This window comes from Heterocephalus glaber, unplaced genomic scaffold (assembly GCF_053883595.1).
Source record: "Heterocephalus glaber isolate CG9 unplaced genomic scaffold, H.glaber_assembly_v1.0 deba00001479, whole genome shotgun sequence".
NCBI lineage: Eukaryota > Metazoa > Chordata > Mammalia > Rodentia > Bathyergidae > Heterocephalus > Heterocephalus glaber.
Genome location: NW_028258316.1, coordinates 22002216 through 22013036, shown reverse-complemented (window position 1 = coordinate 22013036; position 10821 = coordinate 22002216). Strand labels below are relative to the sequence as shown.

Here is a 10821-nt window from a genome sequence, read left to right as displayed (position 1 = left end):
GAATGCGCAAAGTCCTGAGTTCGATCTCTGACACTGGAAAAAAAAGTCTATGACTGGGCCGAGCATGGTGGCACCTGTAATCCTCGAACCTGGGAGGCTGAGGTAGGAGAATCACTGTAAGTTCAAGGCCAGCCTGGGCTACATAGTGAGACCTTGTCTCAAAGAAAACAAAACAAAACAAAAACCAAACAACAACAACAAAAACTCTCTAAGGATAGTAGAGAAAAGGTGTGAGGGAGCATGCCTGTAATCCTAGCACTCAGAAGGCTGAGGCAGGAGGATTGCAAGTTCAAGGGCAACCTAGGCTACATAATGAGTTCAGGGCCTTGGACTGTATAGCCAGACCCTGTAAAAAAAAACAAAACCCCAAAAAACCCAAAAACAAACAAAAGCCCCAAAACAGTAGAGAAAACTTGAAGGGAAAGGAAGGGAATATTAACATTTAGGGAGCATCTACTTTTTTTTTCTAGTACTGAGTATTTATTTTTGTTTTGAGACAGGGTCTCCGCTATGGAGTTCAAGCTGACCTTGACCTATTAGCCCAGGCTGACCTGGAACTTGTGGCAATCCTCCTGCCTCAGCCTCCCAAGTGCTGGGATTCCAGGTGTGTGTTACCAGGCCCACCTTCCTAGTAGTGAGGATTTAGTACCAAGGTCTTCATATTAAACTACAATCCCAACTCTTCTTATTTATTTATTTATTTATTTATAATTTTGATACAGTTTTGCTAAGTTGGTCAGCCTGGGCTTGAACTTTCAATCCTCCTGCCTCAGCCTCCCAGAGGGTTGAGATTATAGGCATGTGCCACTATACCTGGCTCAGGCCAGCATTTCAGTGAGGATAATGGCAGAAAGAAAGCTATTAACTCTCACAAATCATTTCATTTTAAGAATTACTACCTGCTCTCCATCTTTACCCTTTTTGGGTTAAGAAACAGGTTGGGTGAGGTTAGTTAACTTGGTCATTGTTATCCACTTCTAGTGACTAAACAGAATTTCAACTGTGGACCTCTTTTCATTTTTCTATAGTGTTCTAAGAAGAAAGCTCTGTGGAGTCTTAATGAAATAAAATCTCTGTTATGTTAAAGAGTCCTGGTTGTCACAATAAGTAACACCATTCATTAAGAAAAATTCGTATTATACATGTATAGGACACTCATTTCCAGTTATGTTTCAGGCTGGCCTTGAACTTACTATGTAACCCAGGATATCCTTGAATTCACTGTGATCCTCCTGCCTCAGCCTCCTGAATGTTGAAATTACAGGCATGTGCCATTAATTTTAATGCTAACTCAGAAGAACAGATAATAGAGTCTGCAGTAATTGTAAGCAGTTCTTGAGTATAAAAATATTAACAAGCCTGGTGTAATGGCGTATGGTTGTAATCTCAGAGCTCTGGGAGGCTGAGGCCAAAGGATTGCAAACTTGAGCCAAGCTTGGGCAACTTTAAAAAAAAATTTTTTTATAGTTCTGTTGGCAATGAGTTGAAATTTTTTTTTTAAATGCTAGTATACTTTTCTTTTTTTTTTTTGTATCGGGGATCGATCTCGGGTCCTTGTGCTTGTGAAGCAGGCGGTGGAACCACTGAGCTAAATTCCCAGTCCATTGGGCAACTTATTGAGACCTGTCTCAAAAAAAAAAGGACTGGATGTAGCTCAGTGAGAGCTGGGTTTTTATTTATTTATTTTTGAGAGCTGGGTTTAATCAACAGTATAGCAAGCAGCAACAACAAAACCCAACTGTTGCCAGTGCCTTCTGAACTCTATAGTTTCCTCAACTACAGAAGACTCCCGTGGGGAAGATAAAAAAAGAAGAGCTAGAGGTATAAAGGTCCACCCTGTGAATTACACCAAGGGAAATTACAGATCATCTTAGAAGCTCTGTGAGTCTCTGATATATTCTGGGCCGGTTTCAACTGTGCACTCTCCTTTACTTGTTTGTAGAACAACAGTTTGGTAGGACTTCCGTGAATTCCAACTTCAAGATCGGTCACCACTTATTAGCAGATAAAACTGGGCAAACCTATGGAATTTGGAGGTGGGGAGAGAAAAACGTGTTCCCTTATAGTGAGCCATCCTACCCATTACTTTGAGAGACATGTGACTCTAATGACTTGGCCTTAGAAACAGAAGCTCAAGACAGGTAAGGTGGAAGGTAAGGTGGAAAAAGGAGGTGTTCTTCTCAAGAGCTGGAAGCAACGCCTCGACCATCTCCACCATGTTGGCAATTTCAATAGTTGAAAATCTAGCTCAGCCAAAGGCCTGGAAAGGAACCACAAATGCATGAAAAATAACTTGAATCTCACAGTTCTTTTTTTTTTTTTTTTTTGGTGCCGGGGATCGAACTCTGGTCCTTGAGCTTGCGCAGCAGGCAGCGAAACCACTGAGCTAAATCCCAGTCCCAAAATCTCATAGTTCTTGCAAAAGGCTGTTTGGCTAAAGTGTGACTTTAAGAGCCATAAATCACTTGCAGCGCACACTCTTTCCCTCCTAATTCGCAGATGCTCACTTTTCGGAGGCTTCACCTTATCCAAACCTGGCTTAGCTGCAGAAGGTAGGACAGCACGGGGATCTCAACGTGCATCTGAAGAAACCTCACACTGCCTCCTTGAATTCCCTCCTTGGTTCCCCAGCCGACATTCTCCAGGTTCTCTGAGCCTCATAAGCCTTTATGCTACGTCTATGATCTGCGTCGTAATTTAGGGTTATTTCTGCGTGTTCTTTAGGGGCCAGAACACCTTGGTTTACGTGCGTGTCCCCAAAGCCCCCAGGTCCTAGAGTAGCTGGCGGTGGGAGCATCAGTAATGCAGGTGGAATGGAACAGGAACCTCTAATATCTTCTTCAACCTCGGATTTCCGTTAAACTTTGCTCTGAAGTCTGCGCATAGCCCTCACAGAGTAGGCCTCCCCGCGGCGAGTTCCGACTCTCGCCTGACTGGGCAGAACTCTGAGGGCCTATTTCCTGCCTTGCCGAGGCCGGGGCGGAGCTCCAGCCTCCTGCCCCGCCCCCGTCTCCACCCTCTCTCTCTCCCGCCCTCGCTCCTCTCCCCCTCCCGGGCGGCCCCAGCACCGCGGGGGCGGGGCCGTGAGGGGTGGGCGGTGTGGTGGAGCGGGCCGGGAGCCGCGGCCAAGGTGCCGAAGGACCAGAGGCGGGCTCGGGCGCGGACCCGGGACACGCGGCGCGGGAAAACCGAGCCCAGCGGGCAGGACGACGAGCCGGCGGTTGGTGGCGGCGGAGGTTCCCACCCGGCCGGCGCAGGGCCTCGGGCCGAGCCGCTGCCGTGCGGGGCCTCGGCGCGGGGAGCGGGCAGCAGGAGGAAGCGGCGGCGCGCGCCATGGCGGGCGGACCCCCCAAGGCCCTGCTGTCCTCGGGGCCCCACTCCCTGCGCGACATGCCGCACCCGCTGGCCGTCTCCAGCAGCGAGGAGGCCGTGGGCGGCGACAGCACGCCCAGCCCAGACCTGCTCGTGGCCCGCAGCTTCGGTGACAAGGTAGGGCGTTCGGGGCTGGGGACCAGCAGGCTCTTTCGTCCCCAGGGTGGGAGGGTGCTCGATCCGGAGCTGTGGGAGGCCCGGGGCCGCGCCCACCCTGGCGCCCTTTCCGGGGTGCGGACGCGCCCTCGCCCCCGGAGCGCTCGGCCAAAGCCTCTCCTCTCGGCAGACCCCGCGGGGTCGCACCGCAGGGGAGCGGCCCGGGGACCGCTGTCTCTGGCTGTGACTGGTCTCGAGCGCGGTGGTGACAGCTGGTGGGGAGGGTCCTGTTTGCGGGCTGCGGCCGGAGGCGAGTGTGCTGCGCTCGGCGTCTGTGACCTAGGCTGGGGGTCCTGGGTTCCTCCAGGTGCACCCCTGCATGCTGAGCCCCGAGTAACTTGTAGCGCCTCGCGTTCCCAGGGACTGCAACGAAGCCAGAGTTAATGGCTTTCTGGGGTAGGACCGTGCAGCCTTAGTCTTGCGGGCGAGAACCGTCTTCTCAGTCAGTCATGTGGGGACGGATCTTTGTTTAGGTTTGCTCTTTGCCCTGACTAGTCACCTGACTCAGACCCCAGCCAGCGGCGGGAGGAGAGTCTCACTGTGGTTTTCTGTCTGGCGCTTCATTCACCTCCAATGGCCTACCACACTGTTTAGGTGTGGCAGAGGCTGGTTTTGTGGTTGATGGAAAGAAAGCTCGACCTTCTTTGTACAGCAGGAGGCCCGTGATTTTCTTAGAATGACACTACCTTCCTCCTGCTTTTCGAGGCAGAAGAGTCCAGAGAGGGGAAGAGGCGACATCTCCCCTGCCCCCATCACCATTTCTGCTGTGACCAGGACTTGAGCAGTGATTGTGTCAGTGCTTCTGAGGCCACTTAGTCATTAATTGTAGGCATTTGAATTGTTCTCAGCACTTATCAGAATTTCCTCCTTTCAAACACTAAATGAATTCCACCTTGTCCCAACGTTACTGAAATGAGACCTTTCTTCTCCCTTTAGATGGGAGGGCATGTGGTACAATAAAAATGAGTATGAGAAAAGGGAACTTGCTGACCTTACAGTCAGAAGGGCCCAGAGTATTCAAAATAGCGGGAGATTAGGGCTTGATATATGTTCTGGAGAGGGTTTGTAAAGTATTAGGAAGAAGAAAACTTAAGCTAAAAAAACCAGTGGATTGAGCAGCTGAAGATGTGTGTGCACATGTCTCCTTGTAGTTACTTCTCTTTATTTTACAGAATATTACAGACTGTATGATGTCTTATGTAACTTGTAAATATCTTGCCCAGATTTGACGCTCAAAAATTAACTGTTGAGGGGCTGGGGATTTAGCTCAGTGGTTTCACCACCTGCTGTGCAAGTGCAAGGACCCAAGTTCGATCCCTGGTACCAAAAAAAAAAAAATTAACTGTTGATGACTAAACAGGTAATTTGATGCTTTCTTATGGACAGAGAAATTGGTCTTAAATGAACCTGTGTACTTTGTGATTTTCTTGCTGTGTAACAAACACCTCCAAATTTAGCACCTTCAAATAGGGCCTGTGGGTCAGGCATCTGGGAGCAGCTTCCCTGGGTGGTTCTGAGTCGGGTCTTTCAGGAGGCTGCAGTTGTTGGGGGGCTGTGTTGGGGGGGGTGTCAGCTTCCAAGTTCACTCGTGGCTATTGGTAGGTCTTAGTAACTCTCCATTGGGCCAAATGACTTGACAACTGGTTTCCCCTGAAGCAGGTGATCCAAGAGTGCCCAGAGACTCCAGCCAGTCTTGTATAACCTAAGCTTCTGCTGTGTTCTGTTGGTCACACAGAGCAATGTTGGTACAAATGTAAGAAGAGGGTATGAATATCAGGAAGTGGAGGTCGTTGGGGTCATCTTGGAGGCTGGCTATTACAGATAGCAGCTGGTTTTTTTTTTTTTTTTTTTGGTACTGGGGACTGAATTTAGGACCTTGCCCTTGCAAGGCAGATGTGGTGCTGCTGAAAATCCCCAGCCCTACAGATAGCTTTGTAATTTAATTTTTTGTTCTTTTAAGACAGGGTTTTGTTATGTAGTCCAAGCTGGCCTTGAACTTGTAATATAGCCTGGGCTGGCCTCAATCTTGCAGTCTTTCTGCCTCAGTCTCCCAAGTGCTGGGGATCCACCTCACCAGGATCAGATAGCTATTTTAAGATAATTGTTTAGGGATCCATTCTTGGGTGATTCCTGACTCAGAAATGTGACCGTTTTACTAATAAATGACCTGTACCACCATGATCTGGTTAGTTGGGAGAAAGTGAGCTCCAAGTTGGGTTACTGATGGCTTTCTTCACAGGATCAGGTTTCTTGAGAGAGACAATGCTGAAGGCTTTATTATTAATCATTAAATATTTAATAAGTCTGATAACTTTGGGGAGCATCTAAATGACATCAGTCTCCAGGGCCTGATTTGTAGTAAGCCACTTTTCCTTAGAGGCTATAAGAACTGTAATTTTTTTTCTCTGACTAGGAGTAACATTGTCCTTGAGTCTTGGTGTACACATGTATTCTCATAAATTTCTGTAGTGAGAGGCAAGGCAAGTGGCAGAGGTGAGTCAGAACAGTGGAAGGAAGCCTTCTCTCTGCCCTGCTTTCTATTGCCTAGGAAGCATGGGGTTTGTTGGACGTAGGAGGGAGAGTTGAGTATTATGGTCTGTCTTTGAAAAACAGCCTGTTTTCTCGCCCTTTTGGACATTGGGATTGTAATCCTGGATGATAAGAATTCATTTCTAGGTAAGAGCAGTGAAGGTTTGACAGGCTGCCCTTATTGCAGGGTTATCATGCAGAAGGGGATTGCTTTCTGTGGGTCAGGGTGGCGGCAGGAGATAGGGTAGTTTTGTGTCTTGGTCAGGCTGACCCTTCTGAACAGCCTCTCCAAGTGCTTGAGTGGGAGAGAAAGATTGCGTGTGGTGAACACTTCATCAGCTTCTAAATCATTTAAACCGTGGTGTGATGGGAGGAATCCTAACCAGTTCTTCTGATGCCAGCAAAACCCACCTGGCCCTAGATCACTACATCTTGTCTCTCCATTTAAAATGTAAATAAGTCACTTGACCTAATTATCTTTTTTTACTTTCACCTGCAAATTGCCCTGAGCTGTTTCTCCTCTCATTCTGCCGTCCTAACCTCTTCTTCACTAACTCTTCCACTTACTTCCTGTCCCTGTGGTCGCGACTTTCCTGAAGTCTGGAATGGAATTGTCTTTTCCTCCTCTATATAAATTTGTGTCAGTTTCAGGAGTAGGAATCAGTATTGTCCTTCCATTCTAAACTGCCTTTTTTTTTTGTGGTACAGAGGATTGAAGCCAGTACCTTTGCTCTGAGCTACATCCCCAGTCCTTTTTTATCTTTTGTTTTTGAGACATAGTCTTGCTAAGTTGCATTGACCATTGAAATCCTCCTGCCTCACCTTCCCAGAGTGCTGGGATTTCAGGAATGTACCACTATGCCCAAGTTCTCAGTTCGCTTTTATACACTAAGTTCTGCCCCTTGGAGACTCATGTCATTCATTTTGCTCAGCAAATATTTGAGGGCCTCCTATGACCCAGGCACTGTTCAAGGAGCCTGAGATGAATGAACAAGCCAAAGACCCCTGTCTTCATGGGGTGTATTTTAGTGAGTATATACTGTATTATGCAGAAATGCCGTGGAAGGAAGAAAAAGAAGAGCAGGGAGAGGGTTCAGGATTACTGGCGAGAGGGAGGGAGATTCACATAGGCCTCAGTGAAAGCTTGAGACTTGAGCAGACTTGAAAGAAATCAGGGAGTTAGCAGAGGGGTGTCTGAAGAAAGTGTCAGGTGGGGCGAAGAGCTGAAGCAGAGGCCTGAAGGTACAGGCCTCATGTGTCTGGGGCACAGTCAGGGGGCCACTGTGGCTGGGGCAGTTTGAGCAATGCAGAGTCCCAAGCTAAGGGAAGCGAGGGGCCCGATTGTGTGGGCCTTGGTGGGGGGGCCATGGGGACTTCAGCCTTTACTTTGAATGGCATGGGGTTGAGACACACAGGGCCTTGAGCAGGAGGAGGGCCTGGTTGGACTTAGCTGCAGGAAAGGAGCCTATAGGCTGTGGAACTGAGAATAGCTTATTTGACTACTGCCACATCAGTTAGGATTCTTTTAAAAGGACATAAGCCAAAAGCAAGCTGACTAAGAAAAAAAAAGTTACTAACTCCAGCCGTTGAAAAGGCCCAGGTATTCTGGCCTTAGGGATGGCAGTACGAGGTCTCCAAGTGAAGTTAGGATCTGTCACTTGGCTTCTCATGCCTCTGCTTTCTTCAGTGCTGGCCTTAGTCTTATGTGAGTGAAGGGATGTGTTCTATAGTCAGGCTTCACAGCTCCAGCAGAAAGAGAGTGCCTCTTTCCTGATAGTCACAGCGAAAGCTCTGGGCCGGTGTCTTTTTGGCCTAAATTGGGTCAGGCGCCCAAACTTGTCTTTCTGATTCTTATAACAGATCAGGTGCTTTCCCTTTGGAATGATGAGAGGGAATTAAAAAAAAAAAGTGAAATATATATACACAAGGCTATAAAAATGTGCTTGTATAGTTTAGAGAATAAAATGTATCTGCATAGTTTAGAGAATAATAAAGTGAACATTCCTATTCCACCCCCTATTGCAAGACATACATTATTACTGGTATTTTGGAATCCCCCCTGGTTCTCACAGTAACATCAGGGTGCTGTCACTAGAAGGGGGAGTGAATGTTGGACAGGCAGGAAGCAACAGATGTTCATACAGACTCTTCCATACCTTTTTCTTCCCTGTCATTTTCTAATTTCCTTGCTTTTCACTCTTACTAAAATCTTGAACTCCAATTTAATGTTTCAAATCATGTCCTATGCTGTGTATGGTGGTAATCCCAGCATTCGGGGGGCAGAGGCAGAAGTTCAAGTTTGCCTTAAGTTTGATGCCAGCCTGGGCTACATAGTGAGTTCAAGGCCAGCCTGGAATACGTGGCAATGTCTCTCCCCTGAAGCCTTCCCAATTATGTCCTCATGTTGGGGAACCTAACCATCTATATGGCTAATCTCTACATCTCCAAAGCTATAGTTCCTCAACCTTTCTCTGTCCAAACACTATCAACTTTTTTGTAGTTCATCTCCCTATTCTACCTTAGCTCTTAAATAATGCCATTTGATATATTAAAAGTTTTTTATTTTGTATGTTTTAGGTATACAACATCATGTTATGAGATACATATAGATAGTAAAAAGATTGAAACAAAATGACATGTTCTTCTCCTCACATAGTTATCCATTTTTTTGTGGCAAGAGCAGGTAAAATCTCCTTTATCATGAATCTTAAATACAGTACAATTTTATCATTGATAGCCCTCATAGGGTACATGTCTAAACTTGTTCATCCTACATATCTGCTACTTTGCCTTCTGACCTGTATCTTCCTCTTCCTCCTTGCTGCTTTAACCACTCTTCTATTTTCTATCTCTGTATTTCAGTTTTGTTTCTTATAAGTTACATGGTCTAGTATTTATCTGTCTGTCTGACTTCACTTAGCATGATATTCTCCATGTTCATATTGCACAATTGGCAAGATTTTGTTCTTTTTTATGGATGAGTAATAATCCATTGTGTACATATACTGTAGTTTGTTTAATTGTCTGTCAGTAGGTATTTAGGTTGTTTCTGTATCTTGAAACTTGGGAATAATGCTGCAATGAACACAAGGGCAGATGTCTTTATGAGGTGGTGGTTTTATTTGCTTTGGGTATTATATATGCTCAGAAGAGGGATTTCTGGGTCATATGATAGTTCAGTGGAACCTCAGTTCATGAACACTTTTGTTTGCAAACAATTTGGTTTACAAGCAGAACATTCAACAAAATTTTGGTTTTGTTTGCAAAATCTGCATCGAGTGATGTACATGACATCTTTCCCACACAAACACAAATGTGGCCATCTTTTCCAGAATTATAGAACAAATTAAGTTTGTGAACCGAGGAACCACTGTATTTTCATTTTCTTTAAAAACCTCTATATTGTTTTCCATAGTGGCTGAACCTGTCTATACTCCCACTCACAGTAGCCAGAGTTCCCTTTTCTCCACAGATAACAGTCCTCTCATTTTCCTGGGCCTCCTTTAGCTTCCATAGTCCTCCTCAATTGCTCCTGCTGCTGTCCTTTACTTAGTTTCATTCCTTTTGTATCCAATCTGGCTCATTCCATTTGCTTTCACCCATGCCCAGGGTGCAGAGGTGCATTGAGCGTGGCTGCCAGTGTCCAGGCCCAGGGTTCAGGCACAGCTGGGGCCAGTGTGAGGCTGGGTACTCCCTTATGTCACACTAGGCCCCCATTTGCAGTGGCGGATCATAAGCTTTTCTTTGGTCCTTATACCTTCTACCGTCTGTTTCATCCACCTGTTCTGCTTCTACTTTAAAGATAATAGAAGCCACCAGAAAAGAATTTCTTGTCACCAAATTACAAAATAATCTGAATCCACAGCCATGTTTTCCTTTTTGGCCCCTATTTCGAGGTTTGTTTGTTTTTTTTTGGTGCTGGGGATTGAACTCGGGTCTTTGCGCTTGCACAGCAGGCGGCAAAAACACTGAGCTAAATCCCTGGCCCTTTGGCCCCTATTTCAATAGAAGGAATGCTAAGGCTGGTCCTGGGTATTGCCCACCCTGTCTAGCCAGCCACTTGGAGACCCTGCTCTTACACCTAAGTTTGCAGACCCTCTGCTATTCTTTGAATATGGTTTGAGCCTCCTCCTGCTCAGGTGAGGGGAATTTGGTGTTCTGGGTGGCAATATTGAGAGGTGGTGTGAACATTTAAGAGATGGTGCCTAGTGGGAGAGCCTTTGCTCACTGGGGCTCATCCTTGACAGGGATTGTGGGGCCCCAGTCTCTCTGCTTCCTGGGTCCTGCCTGCTCCTACCTGTGCTCCTACCAACACCACTTGCCATGAGGTCCTCACTAGAACTGAGCTGATATAGGTGCCATGTCCTTGGACCTCTAAAACCTAAGCTAAGTGCACGTTTTCTTTTGTTTGTGGCGTTAGAGATTGAACCCAGGGGTTCATGAAAGCTAAGCATGTAGTGTATCACTGAGACACATCCTGGCAGCCTAAGCCTTTTCTCTTTATAAAATTAATTGCCTCAGGTATTCCATTGTAGTAATGCAAAGCAGACATATACATTCTCTTCCATGGCTCAGTGCCATCTACATTTAAACATGCTCAGATTAAGAGTGAAGACAACTGTCATAATGCTGTCTTTCCCTCCTCCTTATGCCCAATTTTATGACTCTTCTTCATAAGCAAACTTTGTAAGGAAAGTTTACTTCTCTCCTAGCTTTTGGCTTAGTTTCAGCCTCCCTCATGCTCTCTGGTTTCTGACTGCAGTT

At 46.4% G+C, this 10821-nt stretch overlaps 1 protein-coding gene across 6 annotated transcripts in view; it reads left to right on the top strand.

The window, feature by feature from the left end:
* Positions 1 to 3089: 3089 nt before the first annotated feature.
* Snx30 (sorting nexin family member 30) overlaps positions 3090 to 10821 on the top strand; it is a 115688-nt gene continuing 107956 nt past the window's right edge. For 2 of the 6 annotated variants that reach the window (XM_087183347.1, XM_087183346.1), the window contains exon 1: positions 3090 to 3489. In XM_087183347.1, coding sequence (XP_087039473.1) covers positions 3334 to 3489 — 156 coding nt within the window. In that variant the 5' untranslated portion in view covers positions 3090 to 3333. The remainder of the gene's footprint in view (positions 3490 to 10821) is intronic. The other 4 variants (XR_015439878.1, XM_021262234.2, XM_087183345.1 and 1 more) reach the window with 3 other exon arrangements.